Source organism: Vanellus vanellus (assembly GCF_965231255.1).
Source record: "Vanellus vanellus genome assembly, chromosome: 1".
Taxonomy (NCBI): Eukaryota; Metazoa; Chordata; class Aves; order Charadriiformes; family Charadriidae; genus Vanellus; species Vanellus vanellus.
Genome location: NC_138905.1, coordinates 94753009 through 94780610, shown reverse-complemented (window position 1 = coordinate 94780610; position 27602 = coordinate 94753009). Strand labels below are relative to the sequence as shown.

General features: G+C 40.6%; 1 protein-coding gene across 1 annotated transcript in view; it reads right to left on the bottom strand.

Moving 5' to 3' along the window:
* Positions 1 to 159: 159 nt before the first annotated feature.
* F5 (coagulation factor V) overlaps positions 160 to 27602 on the bottom strand; it is a gene marked incomplete at its 5' end in the record, with an annotated part of 39931 nt that continues 12488 nt past the window's right edge. Inside the window, 18 exons of the mRNA XM_082498485.1 lie at positions 160 to 2209; positions 2995 to 3177; positions 3955 to 4103; positions 4261 to 4405; positions 5235 to 5390; positions 7392 to 7486; positions 8570 to 8641; positions 9084 to 9200; positions 11683 to 11862; positions 12867 to 13077; positions 13567 to 13803; positions 15012 to 15177; positions 17065 to 19012; positions 20770 to 20982; positions 21394 to 21544; positions 22322 to 22533; positions 22916 to 23018; positions 24070 to 24247. Coding sequence (XP_082354611.1) covers positions 2021 to 2209; positions 2995 to 3177; positions 3955 to 4103; positions 4261 to 4405; positions 5235 to 5390; positions 7392 to 7486; positions 8570 to 8641; positions 9084 to 9200; positions 11683 to 11862; positions 12867 to 13077; positions 13567 to 13803; positions 15012 to 15177; positions 17065 to 19012; positions 20770 to 20982; positions 21394 to 21544; positions 22322 to 22533; positions 22916 to 23018; positions 24070 to 24247 — 4705 coding nt within the window. The 3' untranslated portion in view covers positions 160 to 2020. The remainder of the gene's footprint in view (positions 2210 to 2994; positions 3178 to 3954; positions 4104 to 4260; positions 4406 to 5234; positions 5391 to 7391; positions 7487 to 8569; positions 8642 to 9083; positions 9201 to 11682; positions 11863 to 12866; positions 13078 to 13566; positions 13804 to 15011; positions 15178 to 17064; positions 19013 to 20769; positions 20983 to 21393; positions 21545 to 22321; positions 22534 to 22915; positions 23019 to 24069; positions 24248 to 27602) is intronic.

The window sequence follows — 27602 nt, the reverse complement described above, 5'->3', positions numbered from 1 at the left end:
CATGAGTGTTTCAGCCGTTACCAAAGAGTGTTTGCACAGTGTCCCCTCTCTGCCCTGCCAGTAAGCAGGCTGGGGGCAGACAAGAGGTTGGGCAAGGGACATAACCAGGACAGCTGACCCAAGTCCCATCCATTAGCAAGTAGAAGCAGAATCTCCAACTTTTAAAACTGATGTAGGCATATTGAGTCATGCTCCTGCAATCAATTTTGTATTTGTCTAACTTTACACAGAATCATACATAAAGACCTGATTACCTATTTAGAATCTTTAAGACCGTGGCTTTCTTAAACATAAATAGTTTAGCACTTATCACATAAAATCCTGGTTCTGCTAAAGTTAGCAAGCATTTATTGTCTGTTTTCTAGGGTAAAACCTGACTCCAAAGTTTACATTTTTTCTTCTTTTAGTGAACATGGCTTTTCATGGCTGTATCAAACAAAAATAAATTAAGCACAATTACAAAATATTAAGACATTGATCTTTTAAGATGAAGTAATTACTCACACAGTTTCACCATTTGAAATTAATTCTAATTAGCACTGAAAATTCCCACTGAGCTGAAAATTTCATGATGCAAAATTTCACTAATCTGTCAAGGCAAATATACAAAATAAAATGCTGAATTTTTCATGCTACAATATTATTTTTATTTTCCACTGAAAAATGACAACAGTTTGTGACAGTAAAAAAAAAGGAAAATGTTTATTTTTTTTTTTTTATACTTTTTTCACTCCCGTTCTTTACCTTCATTTTGAAATGCATGGTCTGTAAGATACAAGAACTAAAAAACTACTGAAATAACTTGGAACATATGAACATATGCTGTTACCCAAGACAAACTACTTTGAATAATCCACACTGCTGAATGGTAGCTAGTGTGATAAGTGAAGTTCTGCAATTAAACAATTTATAGGATAGAAGCCAAAAGACACTACCAAAAGCTTAGCTAAAACTCTGCTGGAATAACGAGTTCATGGACTGTGTATATATTTTCACTAGGTGTAGTCACCCTGAGGAAAAAAAAAAACAAACACCACTATGTATGGGCTATGCACAAGAGTAGTTCCATTAGTGAAAACACTGTCAGAGCTAAATGTTAAAGAAGATGAAATGTTTCTATTGCACAGTTTCACCTAAACCTCCTGTGCCACCACCAAGTTGTATTCTCACTGTGGTTCTCAATGCCTTCCTGTTCAAGGAAGATCCCCCTCCCCATGGTCTAAAAGTTTGTATGGGACTGAACGCCAGTAGTTCTAGATTTTCACTTTGATTCTACCGCTGCCATTCCATGACCTGCCATAATCCAGGTTAAATCACTTCCCTTTTCATTTCTGGGAAAGAACGATATTGCTGACTCCTCCTCCCTTGCCAGGGCACTGAAGATGAATTATGTGAAATCCACGGCATTTCAGGTGTGCTGGCTATGCAAGCACCAAATCAATAATGCGAACCGACATTCTCTGAGAAGGGGTTGCACATGCCTCAGTGCTGGGATGCGGTCTACCTTTGTCACAGTGCAGATGAAAGATGTGGTGGTGAGGCCACTCCTACAATCACTTCTTACCAAGGCATCGCTGGAATGCAGCACCACCGCTCCATATCTGCATTGGTTTTCCCTCTCAGCCCTAGTATGAAGAACATCCACCTGCTGTAGCTTTCTATTCCTCCTCTGTGCTGCAGAAGCATTACAAAATGGAGATAATCAAGGCTCAGTATTAAGGCCAGAGTCTCCATCCCCAGGGATTTAGAACTTAAAATTAAGTAAAAAATGAGAGTACTGGTTAGAATGAAGAAGTGATAATACAAATCAGAAGGGACTGCTATTTCTTCCTGGAGAAAAGAAGCTGTTTTATAAAGTGTGTATTTATAGGAATAAGCATCTACCAGAGAAATCTCTCTCAATTCTTGCTGGCAAAACATTAAGGTCCTTTGAGGAAGCGCACATCCAAACTAGTAAGTATGATTGTTTTAAGGTTTTTTTTAAAAAATATGGTTGTTCTGCATAACAATTGCTGAAAGGTTAAGAGCTCTCAGACTTGTCAGTCCTTTTCACAGCCAGACCCCCACCAAAATCACAGCCATAGAGTTCTACCCGAAGGGCAATACCATGGTACCAGGTCCTTGGAACAATGCGGATAAACCTGGACAGGATGGGTGGGTTAAAGAAATGCTTGACGTGCCCATCACTGTTTTCATTGCCCAAGAAAACCTGCAAATACACAAACAAACAATTAGTTAAAAGGCAGCACTTTAAAAAAACCTGCTTATTCTTTTTAAAATTGTTCCAAGCTGTTGCATTAGCCATCCAGGGTAGATGGACTGGTTCATTTCTGGTTTTACATAAGACCACACCCAGTCTCTTCCTAAAACCCTGGGTTAAAGCTGGGTCAGGCCAGCAACATCTGAGTCTGAATGAATTAAACAGCCTCTGTTTCCGTCCACACAACAAATTTTGCCATTCTAATTCAGACTAAAAAACCCCAATCTTCCCTTACTTCACCTCTACTAATAGCCCTTGTCGGTTAGGTTGGTGTAAGGTGATATGGGCAACAACATAAAGCACCGTCTCGGCTCTGTAGATATCCAGAGCCCTCCAGCTGTGTTACTGCAAAACTGCTAACATTAATTCCACTATAAAATCAAGGCAGAAATACAAAGAGCTGAAAAGAGGCCCTGAGAAAACCATTGTTCATTCAAATTAAACGTCCTCATGCATTCAAATTAAATGTCCTCCTTTACAAACAGTGTCAGCTCCTTTTATCACAATGTTGAGTGCATTCATTACAGATTTGGAGTTCTTTCCTTTTATTACTGTTAATTACTGTGAGCAAAATCAGATGGATATTATGATGTTATCTACAATAACCCCAGCTCCCTCGCATTTTAAAGTCCTGTGAGAATATCTCTTTGGCCAGGTATTCTGCCTTTGGGCTTTGACTGTGCTCAGCATCTAAAACCAAGAGATGATACAATTGCCTGAGCTGAGGACGATACCTTTGCCACTGAACTTGAACCATCTGTATAAGATTTCCACTCTGAGCCTTGGTCTCTGTATAGGATAACATAGGTTTTCACAAAGTTTTCAGCAGATATGGACTTGACCCCCTGGGTAGCAATAGCAGTTATCTTCTTAATTGTGAGGAGATCAATTTGCAGCCACTGTTGGTTGTTGTTCAACTACAATTAATAAAAAGAGTTGTCTATTAGCAAACATGTCTATGTGTGTATTTGCTTAAGTGAAAAATCCTGTTTAAAGATTAAAACTGCATCAAAATGCATCAAAACTATATCAAAGAAGTGCAGAAGAATACAGCTGAGGCAAAAGTCACAAGTGTTCTTGGTGGCCCATACAATTAACTTCTTCACTGCAGGTGGTGTATTTGGTGTCTTAAGATTTCCACATTAATTTCCAATACATAATAAAAAATTACACAGATTTATCTTCAGTATTAAAACATAATACATAATACTACTACCAAATGCTTATACAAAACAGTAACTTCCAGCAAATCTAAAGGTGCTTCATAAAGAAATGCAGTTCTATTTTGAAGACTCAAAGATCACATGCTTTGCTGCAAGTCATCCACCCCCAGATCCATTAAGCTGCACTGCCTATAAGCGAAGCCAGGAAGGGTTTCTGTAACCCTTTTGAGCCAAATACTCAAGTCGTATTCATCTCCTGAAATTAAAAGGGCTATTTCTGCAGAGAAGTGCTGCAGGGTCTGGCCCAGAAGACACCATCCAGCTCTCAAAATATGATTTCATTGCTGTTGTCAGAAGTTCAACAAGTTTTCTACTGGAAGAGTTGAATGGGCTTCTTCCCAAAGGATGGCTAAAGAGCTGTTAAGTAAGCTTGGCACAGGACACAGCATGCAGCAAGCGCATGAGCACACAGGCAGCACAAATTCATTAACTGTAGCTCTCTTGCCATCGTCCCCATTTTTCACTTTCTACCTTGGCTCGCCAGGCATTCATCTTTCCTTTCTGATTGAGACGAGCAAGTGAAGGACCCCAGGTGTTAAACCAGGAGGTCTTAGCAGACGAGGCTGTTATCTGGGTATTCTTGATCTCTCCATTTTCCATTCCAAGTGGCAAAGAGCAACCTGTTAAGAGAAGCACCATGTTTTCTCCAGTTCATCCAAGTAGCCACAGCCTAAGCAATAATGTTGGAATTGAGAACACCCACAGTTTTAGCTTCATTTAACATTTTAGGTAAAAAATTTGTCAGAAGGGAAGCACCAGCACGTGACCCATTCTTACCATCTACTTCACAGCCCAGAAGCTCCATGCGAAGCGTAGGCCTGTTGTAGGCCTCGGTTGGGTAGACTCTGATGTACCTAGCAATAATAGGGGGATCAATGATGTTCTCTTTTATCCTGTAGGCATCAGAATTACCTTCAAAAATCTATTTAAAACAAAAGAAAAAATATCCACATATCATTAATTAAATGCAAACACAAGCCTGGATGCTGAAAACCTGCTCTGTTAAAAAAGTAGTCTTTTTTATGTCACTAGCCCCATGCACTGTGACAGAGCACCCTATGCTGCACGGCAACTTGAATAATTTCATAGTCCTGTCGTAGCATGTTTAGAAGCGCCTGAAGGCATCAGTTCAAATAAGCAACTCATTTCTATGCACTATATGAGTCTGCAAGAAGACATTAGTAAGGATGCAAAAGGAGAGGGAAGAGACAACAGGTTTTTGATTTGGGAGTTGTACCATAGAAACCTCAGGGTAAACTGAAGGAAGCTGTAATAGCTAGGGCATAAAATTAACCTCTTGCAGGGTATGGCCACATTAATTACACAGTCCTTCTGCAGGCAATTCAGAGAGCTTAACATTCAACTGTTATGACAACAGGAAGGGAGGGAGAGGAAGGAGGATTTAGTCCCAAATGAGGTAGGGCCCAATTTTCAGTTGGGCTTTCCTGCTTGCTTAAAGAAGCTGACGTAGGCTTAAGAAATAAAAACAGGGAGAGATGCTTATGAGAAAGGCAGACTCTATACAGTCAAGGTCACAGGGCCAATCTAAACACCAGTCTAGGAGGTTCCTCACCTTGTCTTCTGATCTGAATTTGATTAGATTGGTAAATGCCCTTTGGGGCCTCAAGCCGTATTATTAAATCTCTGAAAGCCATAATTTTTTCCACCATCTCCTAATATAAAACTGTCACCTCACTGCATCATCCAGTGATGCTACCTAGGTTGTCACAACCCCTATGGCACGCACAGACCTTTTGTGCTGGAGAGCTGTTTCCTTTGAAGGTGCTCCACTTCCGTTTGTCTTTGCTGTAAAGAATAAAGAACTTCTGGATGTACAAGGACCTTAAAAACTGCTTGGCTCCCTGTGTCTGTATCCCAGTTAACAGAACTTGTCTCTGGAAGTCCACCTACGAACAACAAACAGTGTTTATAAAGCCAATAACGCACAGTGAAATCTGTTTCATTCTTCGGCATATACACAATAGCTTTGAGCCCTGCATTTTAAAACCTACAACACACACTTTCAGGGAGAAATACAAGCAGATACCAGAGTCCAAATTAATGCTGTCTTTCTCATTTCACTCGTGCATTTAATTGTGTGTGCATCTGATTTCAGAGGCCATTTTACAGTGCTCAGCACAGCACCACAAAGACACCTCAAAAGTATCTGTGTCTGTACTAGGCAGAACATTTTACAGATAGGCAAAAGGGGTATAGAGAAAGTCAAGGCTCACATTTTCATAAGGTGCCTCTAGTTTTGGATACCCAGGCTGAGAAAAGGGATACGACATCCTGAAGTGCTAAAAAGCCACCATTCCTCCTGATATCAGAACCAAAAGCTTAGCACATAAAATCAAATCAGCAAAATGTTCCTATCAGCAGTGCAACTCATTCTTCAGGATATGCCATCCACATCTCTCCATGCTTTACTGCAGGAGCCTCAGCTTCTCACTACCATAGCCCCTATCAGATTCTTTCTCCTTTCAACATTCTTTCCAGTTCCACATCAGATCCCCCAACCTTTTGCCCCATCTTCACCTCCACTAACTTGCTAGGATGTCAAGTGTTAGTAAGTCAAACATAACCGCCATCTGTTGAACTTACACTGCAACACTAGTTTGAGCCTTTCTTTTCTCCCAACTGCCAATTTTAATGAGATTTGCAAGAAGTCACCCATCTTAGACAATTTGCACCCCCATTTAGGTATCTGGTGCAAAAGTGGTTGGGATGGAAGAAAGAGGTGGACAAAATGAGGTGATTGAATGATGTAGTACTTGAAGCCATAATTCTAAGCTTAATTTCCCTTTGAAGCCACACTGTGCTATGTCAAGTTGGACGTAGAAGCATCCAAAACAAACAAATACAAAACTATCCGAATCACAGAATGGTAGGGGTTGGAAGGGACCTTCAGAGATCATCTAGTGTACCCCCCCGCCAAAGCAGGTTCACCTACAGCAGGTTGCACTGGAATGCATCCAGACAGGTTTTTAATATCTCCAGAGGTGGAGACTCCAAACCTCTCTGGGCAGCCTCTTCCAGTGCTCTGGCACTCTCAAAATAAAGTTTTTCCTCATGATGAGATGGAATTTCCTGTGTTCCAGTTTGTACCCAGTGCCCCTTGTCCTATCCCTGGGCACCACTGAAAAGAGTCTGGTCCCACCCTCTTGACACCCGCCCTTTAGATATTTATAAGCATTGATGAGATCCCATCTGTGACTTCTCTTCTCCAGACTAAATGGATCCAGGTCTCAGCCTTTCCTCACAAGAGAGAGGCTCCAGTCCCTCGATCATCTTCATAGCCTTCCACTGGACTCTCTCAAGTAGTTCCCTTTCTTGAACTGGGGAGCCCACAACTGGACACAGTGCTCCAGATGTGGCCTCACCTGGGCAAAGCAGAGGGTGAGGTTGACCTCCCTCGACCTGCTGGCCATGCTCTTTTTAATGCACCCCAGGGTACCACTGGCCTTCTTAGCCACAAGGGCCCATTGCTGGCTCATGGAAGCAACATTTGAGAGTATTACACTGTAAATGATCACCCAACAAACATACTTAGATTTATATATGTACTGTTAGGTAGACAGAGGAAAAAAACAAAAAAACAAAAAAACAAAACAATGGAAAGAATGATTCCATTTGTCTACAAAACTCTTAAAGTCTAAATTGTGAGGGTAACTGTCCAGTCAATGGGCCTCAACAGCAGTAGAGACTGGGCTACTCCAGGGAAGATGGACAGTTTATGGTATCACCAATCAAGCTTGCTGCATCTTTTCAGTTTTCCCCAGCAGCCTTCTCAGCAAGAACAGGAGCAGCCTGACCTTTTAAAGCAAGTTGCAGGAAAATGACAATACAGGATTGCATGCCTATACCCAGGCTCAACGATGGTAAAACACACTTTGTACCAGCCATACCTGGATCCAAGGGAGTTGTTCTTTATTCATTGTAGTGCTCCAAGCATTGTATGTTCCAGAATTGTTTAATCGGGCTAACTTAGGTTCCCAATAGTCTAGACAGAAAATATGAATAAAGCAAGAATTTAAAGAGAGGTGCTGAAAAAAATGGAGGCTGTAACTAGCTAGTGATGTTGAGTGCTTCAGTTCTTTTCCAATCTGTCTTGGGAAACAAACCCATCCGATAGACTCTAAAACCATAATCTAGGATAATTTGGACATGATCAGCAACTGAAGGTCAGCTGTTACCCTGCACAGTATTAGAGCTGCCAGAATGACTTTAAAAATAACAGCTTTTTATGTAATGTACTGTCTACTGATTTGGAACCAGGGTCTAGAGTTTGCTAAACAAGTTTTGGCCACCAGTGGGATCAGACACAAAATGTGCTCTACATTCACAGCAGAGAGCTCCCCTCTACATAAGGAGGTTTCCGTGTTAACAACTGATATGAAACATATATGACAACACAGCTTTCAAGCCTTCATAACACTGTCGCAGGAAATGAAGAAGGAAAATTAAATCCACATAAAAATCAGTTTTCCAAAATAAGTAATTTGTTATTTCGAGGGAAAGGATGTGTGTTCCTGCATGCATGTGTAACCTGCATACCTTGATTTGCAACTGCCCAGGTAAAATTCTATCCATTTCTCTATCAAACGATCCCATTTTTATACCAGGAACAAACTTGATAAATTAAAGACTCCATCATCGCTCTGGATGCCAGGTTCCCAAATCTTTCATAACAGATACACTTTGTCCTTTCACATCTCATACCACACACAAATCTCAAAAGCTTTTCGAACACTTGCTGTTGATTTTCAAGCAGGGAACCCAAAAGGACAAAGAGATAAAGCTGGATGTGTTCCAAGTCATCCAGCAGGCCATGGACAGAGGAATCCCTGACTCTCAGGCTTGTGATATTGACAGTAGACCTGTGACACTTAAAATACAATGACGAGGGCTACCTAGTAGAGCTTCACAGTCTCTGCTTGCATCACTGGAGAGCTTTTTAACCTGACAGTTGATTCAATGCTGAACTGATCTTGTACGACATATCATGAGATGCCAAAAGAATATGGAACTGTAGTACATTGGGGTGATTCAGGAGCATGCCTGGACCTTTCAAGTATTAACTCACCTATATGATGTGAAGCGTTGATTTGTGAATCGAGTATAACTCCACTTGCTAGACCCATTGGAACCCTGCACTCTAAAGAGAGCACAGTAAGTTTGTTAAAGAAAAGGAGGGGTATTCCAATACATATTCTAGCAGAATCTAAGACAGCATCATTCAGAACAATTCTTAGTAATACTGTAACATCACCACTCTCTTCCCAGAGAAGACCAAGTTAATCTCTGCAATTTCTCTCAGCAGATTGATACACTGGTCATTGTGAGGAAACCTCAAATTCAAAGCTAGTATGCTAATGGAATAAAAGTAGTATGCTAAATAATTCAAAGCTTGTGTGCTAGAGGCTAAGCATCTTTTCTTCTAGAATAAATTTATAGTAACCACTCCTCCCCCTCCTTGAAAGCACAGTGAATCTGCTTTGGGGTTTTTCAGAACAATCTCCCAAATTTAGTGATCCTGAAAGGGTAGAGATGGCTTTACAGCTTGACTCCCCCAGCCACAAAACACCTTACTTCAGTACCTTTCTCTATAACCAAATAGGATGCCTGCATTCCAGCTTGCTGATATTCCCCCACTTCAGTGTCTAAAAGCCACCAGCCAGGACTCTGTGGTTTCATTTCAATTGTTCTAAATGAGCCTGAAAAAAAATGGAAGAGAAATATATTAGAAACATTAGCATTATAAGGTTGATGTTAGGAAGTCTGGATGTTAAACCAGAGATCATCCTATGACTTAATCCAGAAAAGTTAAATAACCTGTTACACATTGCAGAGTGCGCAATAACTACCACCTTCTTAGTATTTTTTCTTAGCAAGCAAGTTCCAGCTGAAGATTGAGATTGGAATTAAGTGACCAGATCAAAACATAACCTTCACTGATGGTGCAAAGCACAAAACCTTGGATGCCTGTGTGTAACAACAGATATCTGCATATTAGGGGCGGACCTGCTGGGAAGTAGCTCTGAGGAGAAGGATCTGGGGCTTGTGGTAGACAGTAAATTATCCATGGCCCAGCAATGTGCCCTTGTTGCCAAAAAGGCCAATGGAATCCTGGGCTGCATAGGGAAGAGTGTGGCCAGTAGGTCAAGGGAGGTCATTCTCCCCCTCTACTCTGCACTGGTGAGGCCACAACTGGAATACTGTGTCCAGTTTTGGGCTCCCCAGTTCAAGAGGGACAGGGAACTGCTGGAGCGAGTTCAGCGAAGGGCAACTAAGATGATTAAGGGCTTGGAGCATCTCCCTTATGAGGAAAGGCTGAGAGAGCTGGGACTCTTTAGCCTGGAGAAGAGAAGGCTGAGGGGAGACCTTATTGTGGCGTACAAGTATCTAAAGGGTGGGTTGAAGGAGGATGGAGCCGGGCTCTTTTCATTGGTTCCAAGTGACAGGACGAGGGGCAATGGGCACAAGTTAGAACACAGGAAGTTCCGTTCAAATACACGGAAACAGTTCTTTACGGTTCGGGTGACAGAGCACTGGCACAGGCTGCCCAGGGAGGTTGTGGAGTCCCCTTCTCTGGAGATTTTCAAGACCCGCCTGGATGCAGTCCTGAGTAATGTGCTCTGGGCAATCCTGCTTTAGCAGGGGAGTTGGACTAGATGATCTCTAGAGGTCCCTTCCAACTCTGAAATTCTGTGATTCTGTGATTAAGTACAGCACTAAGCCCTCTAATGAACAGTGCTATTAAGTTTATTACATAACGTAGGGATGTTAATTCTGCGGTGCTGATTATAGTTCTTACTCCTGCTGCCCCAGTGTGTTGTTCAAGTAATCTAAAGAATGGATGTAAAGAAGCCAAAAGTAGATGTAGGAGAATCAGACATATGGGCCCTCCCCTCACTTTCTGCATGCCCCAGGAGGGCCAAGGATTGAACAGGAAGCAGATATGGTTTAGGCTGTTTGCTGCGCTTTTTAGAAAGCACACTACATGCTTCATTGCTTTTCTTATATTCCTAGTTAGTGCAGATACGATAATTCTTGTTCCCATTTAAACAAAAACATATGTAGATGTCAGTGAAAAACATCACCTTAAAATGCTTAAGTAGTGAATAAACCACCAAACGTTCACTAAAATAAATGCCTATTATTCCAAGCCAATCCCATGATTTTATTTCCTGGTTGGTTGTTGTGTGTTTGGTTTGTTGTTTTTTTTTTTTTTTTTTTTTTTTGTTGTTTTTTTTTTGTTTTTTTTTTTGTTTTTTTTTTTTAAAAAAAGACCAAAACAAAAAACCCAACCAAACCCAAAACGCACTTGTAGCTGGCAATACAGGGTTCGTAAGCTCTGTTATTGCACACTAGCACTGCTGACAGTGATGGGTGAAGGAGTATATCCTGTGGTCTAATGAATGCTTTTGGCCTATTTCCTTTCTTCCTGGACATAAGAAGGGCTCACATTCTTTCTCGTGTATTACACTAATCTTGACGTTATAAAAATAAACCCTTACCGTACTGAGGGAGATACCAATAGTGTTTCCCAGCAAACAGTGAGACTTCAATGGTACTGAAGCCTCGGGACATGTGAACAGGATGGTTTGTTATATATACAATACCATGCTATTGTATGTCTGTCATTTCACAAGGAATTGGTGGCTGGACTATCCTACCGACTTTCTTTTTCCAATCCTGACCTTTACTGTTGAGCTCCTTCCAAAGCCAAGCCCAGCACTATGACCTATTTTGCAGATAGGAAAAGAGAGATGCACTAAAGGAGAGAAACCTGCTCATGCTCACATATCTGGTGAGTGCCAAGGAAAGTACAAAACAGAAGGTAGTGCTGCAGACCATACTGCTATTCGTTTTCTGTATGTATATATATATATATATATCCCTTCTCATCTGAGAGGAAGACATTTGTCCAACCACTTAAGTTTTGTCTGTAACTTTACTCATATTTCCAATTGTAGAGGACAGCAGTTATCTTTATTCCCCACCCACCCCGCCAGTGTTAAGCGAGGTGCAAAATGATGATTTTCCTCCTGACCATCAGAGGCAAATGAACTGTTAAGTAGTCTCAAACTCTTTCTCACTGTGCTCAAAACCAACTTCTGTTCACCTTTACATTGGGTATGATGACGACAGACTGCAACGGTCACCCCTTAGAACTTATTCTGCTCTGACACTTACCTGGAAGGAGTGTGTATGTACCAAGCTGATGCTTTGGCTCTCCTTGTTCTGTGAAGGTCTGTCCATGAAAATGAACAACATGAATGTCTTTTGGCCCACCCATATTCAACAAATGCCATCGGACCGGTTCACCTTCGTACATCCTCAAGCCTTGCAAATTGTAGGTAATCCCATTAATGGCTGAAAAAAAACCCCATATTGTTAGTAAGAAAAACTGCTCACAAAACAGGTATCAAAGTGCAAGAATGTAGTTATTAAAATGAGTAAGATATTTGATGAAACACTGCATTTGGGAAAAACACCACTTTTTCAAGTTCAAAGTGCTACACGCTTTATAGTCTATGTACATCAGTTCAGAAAATCCAGGGACCTCACCAGAGGATTTGAGCACAGTTTGGTTGCAACACATTGCAGCCAGGAGAACAAGGAGGTGTAAGAGATTAAATGTCAGATGGGAATATCAGGCCCCAAAGAAAGGTCAGCCATCCAGAATGTGTTCTGCAGCTTACATTTTCAGAGCCGTATAGTCGCAACTGACGTCTTCAATAAGTGATTTTATAGACCACATTTTCAAAAGGTAGATTCCAGTTTTCAACATGCCTTTTTCAACCATGATCACTTACAGCACACAAGCATCAGATTTTCAAAGAGTTTCGTTACTGACCATTATTTCAAAGAGAAAAAAGGGTTACCTTTGAACAGCTAGCCACTTACTTAACTCTACATAACTAAAATCTGTGTATCCAGACAGTGGTGTATGAAGGGCTGTTCTACAGGTGCTTTGAATTCCTCAGTAGAACTAGTTGATTTGTCAAATTATTACAATTTTTAAATTTCTTTCAAAAAGTTTTCAGGGTATTAGCTTCTTACTGAAAAGTGGGTTTTTTGGTTTTCTTTCTTTTATTTTTAAATATGGGGGGGTAGATGCATGTGAGTCTGCAAGACAAGTTTTCTGTTGAAATTTCTGGTCTAATACATTCTTTCTTCATTTTAGTAACAAAATTCCAGTCAATGCTAATCTTTAAAACCATGATTATTATGGGTACAATGGAGAACAAAAAAAATTCACATAATTAATATGTAGGATGTATGCATGTTCAAATGCACTGTGAGCTGAGCTACCTCCCCCAACATCTTTTCCTCTACCCCAATAAACTGAGTACTTGACAAAATGAAGTACGCACCATAGAATTTGTGGCATTGCTGCATTTCTTGGGTCTTCTCAGTACAAGGCCTTCTAGAACGTTTGTCAAAGTACCAGCTTTTCTCTTCATCAAAGATCATAAAAAGCAAGAAAAAGTCTCGGGTCGATGCTCTGCTGTTGTTTGACTTACTGAAGGTTCCTTTTTGACAGACCAGTATTGGCCCAATCAAACCAGAGTGAATATCTTTCTCCTAGAAGGTAATAAACTCATATTAGGTGTAAAAGCGTATTTCCCAAGAGATGTCAAAAACCCATAGTATTCTGTAGAAATGCATCAGGCCTTAAAAATTTAAAACAGAGGCCAGAACTGCTGTTGCCTTTTATCTTTACTTTCCCCTGCTCAGTCTACCAAAGAATTCCCCAATTTGAATTCTTCAACAGCTTATATCCTCTTTTAACTGAGCCTAAGAGACTGTTAGATGGGAACATCAGGCACAAAAGAGAGGAGAGCTATCCAAAACGTGTTCTGCAGCTTACATTTCTACAGCCATAGAGTAACATTATTTGGAGATATTAAAAACCCAACTGCACATGGTCCTGGACAACCTACTCTAGCTGACCCTGCTTGAGTTGGGGGGTGGAGGACTAGACGATCTGTAGTGATCCCTTCCAACATAAATGTTTCTGTGATTCTGTGATCAACCCCAGCAACACTACCATTTCTATTTAGATTTCCTTACCAGATTTAGATCAGAGTAGTAGATCCAGGATCGACAAGCTGCTCCTGACTGCACAGGTCCCGATCGCCTGTGTGCATACCATACATATATATAGCTGTTATTTGGCTGAACTTCATCATCTTCCTTAAACCAATCATTAGATTCATCGTCATAAATGCTTCCTTCAGAGGACTTTTCATAGAGGAGTCCATGAGCATGGAGGGAATACGGTCTGGATGCCAGATTTTTAAAATGAACCTGAAAAACAAAAAAGAAAGATTCTGTTCAGCAAATTCAGGCCTAAACCAAAGTCCCCAAACAATATGTTTATGTGACCTCAAACCAGGGGCAAGATTTATATAACGATTACAGGCTATGTTGTGCATGGCAAAGCTGGCAGGGATAGCTTTTGACATCTCCATGCAGAGCCACCATCTTTGAAGCAGGTAGTTAATTAAGAAGTAGAAAGCATGAGTTTAGCTCCCTGTCTTCCACTGAGTCTAGGTTCCTAGGACTTTTACTGCTGCCTTTCACACCTGCATATCTTGAATTCCAGCAAGCAGGGAGATAGGGAGTTTCTACCTCTTATGCTTTGCTGCATGGTCACACTAAAGAAGGGCACAAAATAGTAACACTAGACCTCTGTATGTATCACTGTCACTGAAGTCAGCACTTCTCACTCATCCCAGAGAAGCATGAGGATATGGGGATTACATATTTACCTCTCCTTAGAGAATGATGCTCCCAAGCTAAAACGTCCTCTTTCTTCTCTTACTCATGTTTCTAATATGTAGCTCAATGTGTTCCTGTTGCATACTAATCCTACTAAGCAGAACGCAGTGAGATCTACTCTCCCCATCTAAGTCCATCCCTGTGTGTTGGAAGACTGGATGAAGAAGGATGAGAGAAGGGAAACTCTACAGCAATGTGCTTCTTAATGCTAATATACCACCATATCACCAGGGATACAGTTCCTCTCCATCCTTGTGGTTTGTATTAGAACTGACCAACCCATTTACAGCAAAAGTTTTCAGAGGAAAATATGCTTTTTGAACATATATATATATTCATCTTGAATACAAATTCACCAATAAAAAAAAATTAAGAAGTCCCCTTTACACATAAAAGGTAATATTTTCAGTGCCATCTGGGTTTAAAAAACTTTTTTTTCATTGTGAAACTTAAATCTCATTTTACATTAGACTGATAAGCCAGTATTTAATGTTGGGAAACATAATACGAAAGAAAAACAGAAGTGAATTTACTGTGAATAGGAGAGAAAAGGGACATGTTTCAAAGAAACACATCACTGTGCTTGTATGTCCACACTGCAATTTCTAGCTTTGAAAACTGTTCCCCATCATCATCTTTTAAAAGTTTGTGGTAGTTTTAGACCCGTTCTATGTTACAGTGTAAGATAGCCGTAAGAATCTTATCCTGCACACCTATTCAAAACATTGACCTACTAGGATAACATCGTCCACTTCAGCCCGGATAACTGGCCCCAGGATGCCAAGGTGTTCTTTATATTCGTCTTCATCCTGAAGAGTTGTAAAGGTACTGTCTGTATAGCTTTGGAAAATCACCTTATATGTGGTGCCATCTTTACAGGTTTTGTCACTCATCATTGTACTGAAAGGAAATACCCAATTAAAAACCCACACAGTGAATCACAAATAATAGCTTTGATGAAATCTGAAAACTCATACAGCAGGAACATCTTAGAATATAAAGAATAAACACAAATGTCAGGTGATTCTGAAAATCACAACTTGCAATGTTTAAGCAATTTTAGTTCTACAGTGGTATATGAGACCTTCAAAGATTTGGTCAGCTACTGAAAAACTCCAACTAGTCTCCCTGAAAACCCACCTAAATTCTATTTTCCTTTTTTACCATTAGCCTTAATAATCTGAATCCGAACTTAGCTCAGAGTGCAGTGAGCCTACCCCCTATACCCTACTGTCTTGCAGATGTACCTTCTATGGAAAGCTAACAGAAACACATTTTACATTTGATTATATCTGCATTTTGCAACATGGAGCTGGTAAGAAAAAAAATAAGATTTAGGCATTCAAACCATTCTTCAGATCTTAAATAGAAGCACAAAAATGCTCTTATTCTGATAAAACGTATTATAATTCCCTATAAACCTTGCCTCATTATCAAAAACAGAAACTTAACCAAAGTCTTCTAGTAGGAAGAAAGGCTGGTTGTCAGCTCTTCACACTGAGATGTTATATTCTGTGGGATCTGTTAATTTCACTGGAACTATGCACCCCACACCAGATGAGGATGAACCTCACCAGGGAGATTTATATAGAGCTCTGAGCATAAGGATTTCTTTATTTTGCAAGTGTACCAAGAAATTGTCTGTGGTTTCTGCCATTTTTGCAAGTGCGATTTATACGGACTGAGATGAGGCAGGAGTAAAACTGGAGGATATCGAAAAAGTGGTGGTGGGGAAATCAATCAAATAAAATGGAAATTCAATCTAAGAAATAAAAGTATGTTTGGAGCTGAATTTTGTAAAATGAAAACTTTCTTGCTCCTGTTTTTGCTGCTTTTGATAAAACCTGAAGTTGTGGCAGTTTTGGTCGTGTTCATTTCAAGGGCCACAGACTTCAGCTTTTTAATGAAAAGTGACTAGGAATCCTACACATTGTAGGGTGTGCACTGATCCTAATCTTATGAATTAAGACAACAAATTTTTAGTACAGAGTTTCTCTCAAGTCATATATGCTCTTTTCTGTGGCATAGTGGCTGGTCTTCCCTGTCAAAATGTAAGGAAAACCCTCAACATAAGGGTTTGTGATCCAATCACCTTCTGATTTCTCCAAACAGCAGGAACAACTACGCAATAATTCATGCAGTTTTATTTTTACTTTACGCATAAGGCAGTCACCAGTGTGGTTAATCGCTTTCCACCCTTCACGTATTTTTCAGTACTGGAGCCTTGTGAAGTTAGAAAGTGCTATTATCCCATTTTACAGTAGAGAACAGACAGCAGAACCACTTCTTGCTAGTGCTAGAAATTGTGATTTCATCCTGCCTATAAGCACATCCTGTCTGTATTTGATCAGTTAGCCCAATAAATTTCTGGAAAGAGTTTGTATGAGGAGGTCTCTATCCTGTCTCTACTACAGAATCCAAGAACTCAAGAAGGAAGTAAAACAGGTCATTCAAGTATAAGAAAACTAACTCAAAGTTTCCCTTCACTTCTTACAGCAGATTTTTCAACTTAAAGAGTGTTTCCAGTGATTTTACAAAAGGGGTTTAAGAAAAAAAAAAAAACAAACACGTTCTTAGTTGTGTTCCTCTTGACTATAGTAATCTCTCTCTATCAAGTTCTAGGGAGGTCCCAGCCTCCCATGGAAAATTCTTAGAGTTCTGCAACTGAAATGTTGGAAATCACATTGCACATTACAGATGCTGTTAAGTTTATCAGCATGTGAATCAACATTCTGCTGGTATGTATCAGGATAGCACGCAAAATGAAAGAAAGTGACTTAGCCAAACCTTTTTTTATATCCTGCATAGTTCCAGCAGACCTCTTTAGCTGCAATATAGTATCTCCTCTCATTGCCTTTACTACGCAGGTAATGTTCAGCAATGTCATCTGGGTTACGTTGTTCATTGATATTCACTTTTGGGTCTGTCGTGTATGGGTCATCAAAGCTCACATAATGGTATTCATATTCACCACCTGATGTTTCCTCACTGTAAGATCCTTCCATAACATATTCATAGTCTCCATTTTCTTGGGGAAGTCCAATTGTGATTGATGGCTTAAGCTGCCGTGGGGTGAGCGTGTCATTTAGCAACTCTCCGTGTCTCGTTGCACTCAGATCCACTGTATGGCTGGCCTCACTGGGTGCCCCTGTGGTGGTAGTGCAACATGACAATGCTGTGTGGTTGGTCTCACCTGGAAAAAATGTACGGCCAAACAGTGCCATAGAATTGGTGGTTTTTTGGGGCTTTTTACTCCTTGGGCTCAGCAAGTGGGTCATTTTTGGATATCCCTTTTTTTTCTTTCGGATCTTGATAAAGGTTCCAGATGTACTCAAAGTATCATTCTTGTTCCCCTCCTTTCTTTTCAGAACTGGGTGCATGTGACTCCCTTTCTGTTTTCCTCCCATTAGATGTGAGAACCCTTGATATTTCTTCATATGCTTCTTATTTATGAATGCTGTACCATTTCTGCCACGATGGTTTAACGTACCACTAACAGATTTATCTAAATTTGCCTCTAATCCCAGACTCCCCTTTGCAGACACCAAATTCCATTCCTCATTTGTTATTTTAGATGAGTATTTCCTAGCCCTGGGCAATGATGCTTCTAGTAAATTCTTCGCTTCACTTCTTCCAGGACTGGAATTAGGGCTTATATTGCCTAACGAATGATCTAAAGAAAAAGTGTCTGCTCGTTTATCTTTGGATAGCTTGGATTCAGAGAGACTGGATGCGTTAGACCCATCTCCTACAATGAGGTCCAAAGCAAGCGTCAAGTTAACTGCATGTGTGGCATTTTCCATCTTGGCTTCCTCCTCTTCCAGGTCATCATCATAATCATTTGGAAGCTGGCCAGTTCCCACCATGGCTATATCGGATGTGTTCTCTGCATGATGCACAGAATGAGGTCCACTTGTCTTGTCAGAAAATGAGACATTTTTATTTCGTACATGATTTAGAAGGGCATTCATCTTTTGGATGGAGTAAAACTTAATGGCCAGTGAGTTTCGCCTTTTCCTTTTACTGTTAGTGTTATAATTTCTTCTTCCTCTACTTTCCTGTTGATCCTTTTCCGAAAAAAGTTTACTGACCTTTCCATCAGTGGGAAGATCGTCTGCAACATTCATTTGGCCTTCCTCATTGCTCAGCAAGTGTCCACCCACAGACATGTTACCATAATATATTTCATAATTGCTTTGGCTTCTATTCTGAAACACTAAGTCAGCCTTTCCATCACTTTTGCTAGCTAAAAATAACTCCTCTTCTGCTGCGACTGATGTGTGATTTGACTGGAATGTTTCATCCTTAACTGGGGGAAGAGAAGTGATACCAGTTTCTAAGAACTGAGAGGTGTTTGTGGATTCACCGCTATTTATAGCTGTCAGACCTGAGCCAGCTGCCACCTCAGAACTCGTGGCATCAGTGCTTTCATACTGTTCCCAGGCCAGTGCTGTAAGGTTTTGGTTTTCTTCATCACCTGTTGCCTTCCTCGAGCTTCGGATGGAGTAAAAAGAAGCCAGGTAATCCTGATAATCCAAATCCTCTTTATCTCCTTCTTCTTCTTGTACATCTTCTTCAACCGAGGTGGAAACAGCCTTTTTATCAGTCTTGGTGTAAGTGAAATCCACAACATCAAATGTGTAATCTTCCTCATAGTCACATCTGGCATCTCTGAATCTCAGCCTCATGCCGTAACTCATCTCTGGGGTACCCCAGGATGCTAAAAGCCAAGTACCTGCAATTGAAATAAAAGTGTTTTTCTAATACGCAGTAGTTATTAGTGTGGACATTGCCTATCATGTAAGTGGTCAGTGCAAGTTGCTGGGTTTGGTTCTACAGCACCTGCTATAGCAGAGTGCTAATCCTCATCTGGGATTTCCATGAGCTCTCATTGCAATGAAAAATAATAAATGTAAATAAATAATAGCACATATAAATAAATACATCTAAGAGGTGGAGCTCTTTTCCACAGATTAAGCTGTACCTAGGACCTGTGTCCAAACATAACCCATGAAAGAGATGGATATGAAAAAGAAACAATAAAGGATCCTGTGTTTAGATCTGGATATAAGAGTGGGATCTTTTGAGATAAAGTTTTAGTTTTGTCCCGTCCTTAGTGTTGCACACATTACCACAGATAGAGCATTCTGAACAGGACAAATATGTTCTGAGGCAATGTTGACAAACGACTGACAAACACAGTATTTTAAAAACTTTTGAATGCATAAAGGATGATCTTTAAAAGAATAAAGTAATTTGAATTTCCAATCTGGACACAAAACGTTAGACTGCCAATCTGAAGCATTTTAGATTAAACAAAATATAATGTTTCCCTAAACAGCATTCAGTCAAGCTCTTTTCTTGTTACAGCTTGCTTTTGCAACTAGCATAAATTACAGAATAGACAGAATTAACAGAGCTTGAGGATGCCAGCCTTTTTTATTAAAAATGTGACATACCATTTTTCTGTGTTTATCAGAATTTGAAGTGACTTGAATAGCTTTCCTTATTTCTAACAGCAAATTTACAAAAGAAAACATGCCCTAGATGGAAGGAACAGATCACATACCAAAATCAAGCAAAAGTACAACTTCATTACTGGGGAGGTTTCCATAAAGTCTGATGGAGTTTTAGTGACTTCTTTCTCTTGAACAACAAAAAACACTTAACATACAATACATTTTTAACTTAAAGGATTACCGAAAACAAGCTTTGAGGACAAAGAATTTGTTGTTTAAATAGACAAAAGATACAAAAAAGTTGGTATTCTAAATAGGATAAGGATACATAAACCTTGTGGGATTTTAGGATGATCAATAAACACCCATAGCCTTCAATGAGGCTGGATCTCTGTCCTTTTGCAGGTAATTCCACAAGTGTGGACTAAAAGGGTTCTAGCATCACCTTTTCAAGATATGGTATTAATCCTAGTTAGACATTGAGATGAATACCAATGGACCAGTGATCCAATTCAGTCAGGCAGACTTTACTGCTGCTAAGTGACCACAAGCCTAAGATGAGGTGTAGCCACTTTGTCCAATAACGACTAGCATAATTTGACAGTCCTGGCCCATTTTAGCTAACTGAAGATGGACAGTACATGGCAGAGTTGGGAACCATACAGTGGAGTTGATACTGGATTGTTTTCAAGGACCATCTTAGAATTGCCTTAAAATGATCATTGCTAACCCCAATACTAATTGTGAAGTGAAAAAAACACCCGACTAAACAACAACAACAAAAAAATCAACAAAAAGAGCCTCAGTATAGCATACAATTATGCTATGTGCTAAGTCTGTGTAGCCAACAAAACTCCGTACACATCAGTTGCACTGGGGAATGATTGAACATTTTCCAGCACTGTGTTTATCTGAAAAGCTGTCTTTCCTATTTAGACAAGCCCTTATAGACCGGAGTTTAAAAATGGTCTTAGAAGACCTGTCAAACACTATAGTTAGAATAGCTGTCAAACACTGTAGTTTTACCACTTACCAACATTGTCCATTTCCACTGTGACCGATTCTCCACTCATTGGGAAAAGGTTCAACACATCTTCATATTTCCCTTGATACAGAAAAGAGTGCCCAGAAAGGCGAACAGAGACAATCTCATCATGAGTGCCAATGCTGGAGAAGTGCCACTGAACCACGCTATCTTGGCAAAATCCAAGGACTTCACTGCTGTCAGACACATAGCCATTTATTGCTAAAAGAAAAGCAAAATAAAAGTGGTCTCAGTATTTTCAGAGTAAGACTTTTAAAACCTCCTCTTCTTTGATGTCAGTCCACTGAACCAGACTCACATTTGCACCTGGAAAGAGACTGGCACAGGGCTGAAACCACAATAGTCTTGATGGAGATTCCAGCTCTGGTAATAGTATGTCTAAGGCAGCAGGGTGCTGTATCAAAGTTAAATAACCTTTGCCTTTGCTTTAGGGTCCAGAGCCAGCCTAGTCCCTAAAATATTGCATATTTCCATACAGTGCCACCCAGCATGGCTAGAAGTTCACTGACTCTCTAGAGAATTCCCTGATTGCACTGCATCCGAGAACAAGCAGTCACTGAATGCTCAGGTTCACATGAGCTTTCATAATGTTCAGCTTGATATCCCACTCACTGTGCATTATGTTCGAGTTATAGAACTTGGGATCATCCCTTTTAACACTGGCAGGGTTGCTGCAGTAGTCCTTGATGTTATCCTCTATGTACCAGCTCTTATTTTCATCGAACACAGCAAACATTGCCTGTTGCTCCCCGTCTGCCTTTTTCTGAAAGACAATCAACACAGCAGTTACTTTTTATGAGCAGAGACATGTATTATAGACTCAGTCCTACCATCTTTCTTACTATATAAGCAATATAGCTTCACCAGAGCTGCGGCAAGCATGATCCAAGGGCTAAGTGAAAGGAATTAGGGCGTCAAGACTTCAAGGTGACAATCCTACTACTGCAACCAACCTGTGGTAGAGCACCAAGCAAGTCACTAGCACTGCTGATACGCAGATGGTGTATGACTGGGGTCTCTGTAAAAGGACCAGCTTCCTGATCTGATCTGAACACAAGCTTTTGACATTTTTTTCTCCCAAGTGATGATCAAGTCTTTGCCAAGCAAGATTTCAATGGATGGCAAAGAGAACAACTCTCCCAGAACCCTCACATGCTGTTTGGGTTGCTCTGGATTTAGTGATGCCTGAGATTGTGAGACCCTGTTGAGTTATATCTGTTACAGAAAGTGACCAGCTCAGATCTGAATGTCTTCAGAGTGTGAAGGTGTAACAGCAGCAGGAAAGTTTATTATCAAGTCTAGAAATAGATTTTCAAGTCAGGCTGGCCTTTCCTTGAAATGCTGCTGTTGCTAAGAAAATCAGAATATAGTTCCTCTATCACTGTGGAGAGTTAGAGGACTGTTAATTCACGTCATTTCTTCTATTGGTTTAATTGCTCTCTACACCACAGTTCTCTAAGGGGAGCAAAACCAAATTCACTGCAGATCAAATAATATTATTTGAGCAAAATCTATCTCTATAGGTTGCCAAACATGTTACCTGCACACCCTTCTGCGTCAATGCTTCACTTTTACAAATCAGAAGTGGGCCAATCAGCCCAGAGGCTATATCTCTCTCAATATCTACAGCGCTATGATACAGCCTTGTAATACATTGTGCATCCCGGGCAGTGGGTTGGTCAGTTTTAGTAATTTTCCATTCGTAAGTGTATGTCTTCCCTGGTTCAATTCCTCTGCTCTGGGTGACATTGCCTAAGGAAAAATAAAGGAGAACAGTAACGATACAAATGTAGAGCTAGATCATTACATAACATCAGGCTGCACCTTTTAATGAAATTGCTGCAGTTATGCCATTTCAAGCTACCCCTGAGATAACTGCAGATCAGCATGAACTTTTGTCTCTCTCTAACAAGAACACAAAACAGAAAACTAAGACAGCAAGAAAAGGTATTTGTCTATGCTTTGCAGGTAATACCTTGGTTTCTCTATAAGGTAACACAACAGGTCAGCAGAGGCAGAGCATGCAACTGAGGTCTCCCAGTCACACACATTCCTGCCACAGCATCTCCTTCAAAGCAACGCAAACCTCCACAACAGTTAGTGGTATGCAAAATGTAATTCACAAATTTCTTACTTGAGGGATCCAGAGGATAATCAGCTCCTTCTGCATTCTTTGAAAGTGTCACTCCATGGAAGTAAATGCTGTAGGGTCGACTGGCCTTATTTTTGAATACAATCTATATTGATAGGCAAATGAAAAAAAAATTAGTATTCAGCAAATCATTGTCTGAACACAAAACAAAGTTTCAACTACAGTAGAACTTGCACGGTTTCAGCCCAGGAAGTGCTGGAAAGGCAAAAGGATGTCTCAAATGTTGTTTGAAAATATAAACCCACAGCCTAAATGCTGCTGGTACCCTGCTGCTGGGCTTTGTGGAGCCCACCCACTGAGCGAAGTTCAGCTTCTTACACCTGGAAAATCTAAAAAGAACACTTGTTCTTCCAGCTACTAGGCACACACTACCTCAGGGAATATGAAGTTATTGACTAAAGTTCTTAAGAACCTTCAATACGGGAGAAAACAAGTTTAAGCAGATTTAAAACTAAATCTTGTCCCAGATTCCAAAACCCAGAGGGGATATGGAAGAAAAAAGCAAAGCGTCCTGCCTATTCTTGATGAAACCAGGAAAAAAAAAAAAAAAAAAAAAAAAAAAAAAAAAGAGAAACATGCTAAATTCAGAGTCAGATTCATGGTGGCAATTAAAGGCCATGAAACTTTGTGATGCATCATTAAGTGATAACAGAAAGACAAGTGGATTACAAGCAGCACAAGCTTGTAATGCAAATACTTTGTAGTTTCATTTCATAGCTCCATGAAAGAACATTTAACTATGAAAACTGAGTACCATTGTCTAAAACAGCCCAAAAAATAACAATATAAGGCATGAGGGGCTGGTGAAGTTTGGCCTCACATCCAAATTCCCCCAGAAGTCCACCCTGGGTCTAGCTTTTTTCCATTTTGGACCAGTGTAAACATATAAATATATTTTACAGAGTGTGAATGAAATGTATTTATGTTGTAAAATAAAGCACGATCATGGAAACTATAGAGGAAATGGTGAAAAATTTAAGCTGAACACTATCACTTGTGATCATACCTTTTAACAAGGCCAATATTTATAATGTTAACTTTTTTTTTTGTCAAAAAATATTAACTAGTTCCTTTGTATCTCTGCCCCACTAAAATTATGCTGTAGTATAAATAGTCTCTGAATTTATGTTACTTACTTTGACTTTATCATGGAGTTGAGCTCTGATAATAGGGCCCAAGATTCCCGTTTCCTTGGGACGTGGGTTTTCCAGACGTTTAGTGAAGCTGGCATCAGTATATTGCCTAAAAATAGCCTTTTTATATTTTTTACCTATGAGATTTGAGAAGTTGTCCAAGTGCTGTGCTTTATAGTGTCTTAAAAATAAAGGAAAAGACAAATGATCAACAAAATTTGAATAGCGACATCTATTAGAACACAGAATTAGTACTCACAGAATCACAGAATAGTCAGGGTTGGAAGGGACCTCTGGAGATCATCTAGTCCAACCCCCCTGCCAGAGCAGGGTCACCTACAAAAGGGTGCACAGGACAGCGTCCAGGCGGGTTTTGAACGTCTCCAGAGTGGGAGACTCCACAACCTCTCTGGGCAGCCTGTTCCAGTGCTCCACTACCCTCAAAGTGAAGAAGTTCCTCCTCATGTTAACATGGAACTTCCTATATTCAAGCTTGTGCCCATTACCCCTTGTCCTATCAATGGGCACCAATGAAAAGACTCCTCCCATCCCTCTGGCATCCTCACTTTAAGTATTTGAAAGCATTAATAAGATCCCCCCTCATTCTTCTTTTCTCTAGACTAAAGAGACCCAAGTTCCTCAGCCTTTCCTCATATGAAAGATGTTCTAATCCCCTAATCATCTTCGTAGCCCTTTGCTGGACCCTCTCCAGCAGATCCTGGTCTTTCTTGAACTGGGGAGCCCAGAACTGGATGCAGTACTCCAGATGCGGCCTCACCAGGGCAGAGTAGAGGGGGAGGATGACCTCCCTCGACCTGCTGGCCACACTCTTTTTGATGCACCCCAGGATGCCATTGGCCCTCTTGGCCGCCAGGGCACATTGCCGGCTCATGGTCATCCTGTTGTTCACCAGGACTCCCAGGTCCCTTTCCAGAGAGCTGCTCTCCAGGAGGTCAGCCCCCAACCTGTACTGATGCGTGGGGTTATTCCTCCCCAGATGCAGTACCCTACATTTACCCTTGTTGAATTTCATTAGGTTCCTCTCTGCCCAACTCTCCAGCCTGTCCAGGTCACGCTGTAAAGCGGCACAGCCTTCTGGCGTGTCAGCCACCCCTCCCAGTTTAGTGTCATCAGCAAACTTGCTGATGGTACACTCTATCCCTTCATCCAGATCATCAATGAATATATTGAACAGGACTGGACTCAGTACTGACCCTTGAGGGACACCACTTGTTACTGACCTCCAACTAGACTCTGCACCACTAACCACAACCCTCTGAGCTCTATCTGTCAGCCAGTTCTCAATCCACCCCACTGTCCATTCATCTAGCCCACACTTCCTAAGCTTGCATGTGAGGATGATGTGGGAGACAGTGTCGAAAGCCTTGCCACAGTCAAGGTAGACAACATCCACTGCCCTCCCCTCATCCACCCATCTAGTCACTTCATCATAGAATGCTATCAGATTAGTCAGACACGACTTCCCCTTAGTGAATCCATGTTGACTACTTCTGATAACGTTCTTTTCATCCAGGTGCTTTGAGATGATACCCAGCACAAGCTGTTCCATCATCTTTCCAGGGATGGAGGTGAGGCTGACCGGCCTGTAGTTTCCCGGGTCATTCTTCTTGCCCGTTTTGAAGACTGGAGTGACACATTAGCTATCCTCCAGTCCTCAGGCACCTCACCTGTCCTCCAGGACCTTTCAAAGATGATGGAGAGCGGCCCAGCAATGACTTCCCCCAGCTCCCTCAGCACTCGAGGGTGCATCCCATCAGGCCCCATGGATTTGTGGATATCCAGTTTATCTAACTGATCTCTAACTTGCTCCTCGTCAACCAAAGGAAAGTCTTGCTCCCTCCAGACTTTCTCTGTTACCTGCAAAGTCTGGGTTTCCTGAGGACTGGCCCAAACAGTGAAGACAGAAGCGAAGAATGCATTTAGCAACTCCGCCTTCTCTCAAGCAACTGGTAGAAACCTCACTGCTTTGAAAAAAAAAATATCCAAACCCTAAACTAACGTAATGCTCTTCCCCCCAAATTCTAACCTAAATTAGGTAAGAACCAGCTTGGAACATTATTTGTGTTCTATTATCACATATGACCAATTAGTATCAGAGTTTACATTTAATTTAATATGTTATACATGCAAGAAAAATAAACTGAAGCAGCAGCTACATTTTCAAGATAAAATAGCAGAAATCACTGTTCTCCTTTTACAAAGGTGTAGTTGAGCATAGAAAAAGTAAACAATTTGCTTATATTAGCAAAGACTCTAGGAGAGACAGGAACAGATCTATCTTAATACCAGTGAAGCACCATACAATAAGTAGTGTTACACTCAGGTTCAAAAACATTAGAATTGTTAATACTGAAAGCAAAACTAGGATAAATACTGGGAAGTAACACAGAGTAACATGTTTGTCCTGGTCACTTGCTCTTCAGAAAAGGTTACTGAATTGGGATAAACTCTGTCATTTTGAAGAAAGGAGGAAAAATCAGAGCACTAGGTGGTTAAGTAATGCCATGTAACTAGCAGGGAAAGATATAAAAGTTTGCTCCCTGCAGCCCAAGAGCAAATAAGAAGGGGAGCAAATAATACCAAAGAAGGAGGAATACTTCAAGAGTTATGTGAACACTATATTCTAAGGAGGTATATGAAACTATAACCCCCAACAGGGTAAGGAATTAGTCTTGTTCTGCTTAAATCCTTAAAGGTTCTTCGGAAGATCAGATTGTAAAGTCACCAGTACTCTAGCAGTGGGAAACTGACAGATTGCAAATTTAACCTTACAGTGCACTAGCAGCATTGTGTATTATGACCTCATGGATGTTACAGAATTCCTTCCATTTACTGTAAGTTGAACAAAAAAGCCCAATATGTTTATTTATTATGACTTTTACTACATCTACATCGGTGCCATGCAAAGTTCATTTATAGAGAGACCTCTCTTTCTCCCCTTCCCTAAACACTTTATTGTACTGAACTTTTAAAAACTTCTTCTCCAGAAATATTCCCTCCTTCCCCCCCCCCCCCCCTTAAGGATTGTTTATTTCAGCAGAACTTATGTTGAAAAGTAATTTAGAAAATAGGCTTATATGCTACTTAGGACATCTCCCAAGTCATCTTCATATTTTGGGCTCCCCATCAGAGGCAAAAGAAGGTGTCCACTTTTGGGCTCCTCAGCAAAAAAAAAAAAAAAAAAAAAAAAATCCATTGACACACTGTCGAGAGTCCAGTGGAGGGCCACCGTGGTGATTAGGGAGCTAGAGCACATGACATAGAAGCAAAATCTCAGTTTATTCAGTTGTGTGAAGACACAGCTAAGGGAGCATCTTATTTTTATCTTCAACTATCAAATTGGAGATTATAGAGAAAACGGAACTAGAGTCTTCTCAGAGTTGCATAGTGAAGAGATGAGACAGAACGGACCCAAGGTGCAACATGAGAAATTCTGATTATATATAAGGAAAAACTTTTTCACTGTGAGATTGCAAAGGTACCCAGAGAAGTTGAGGAGTCCCCATCCTTGAAGA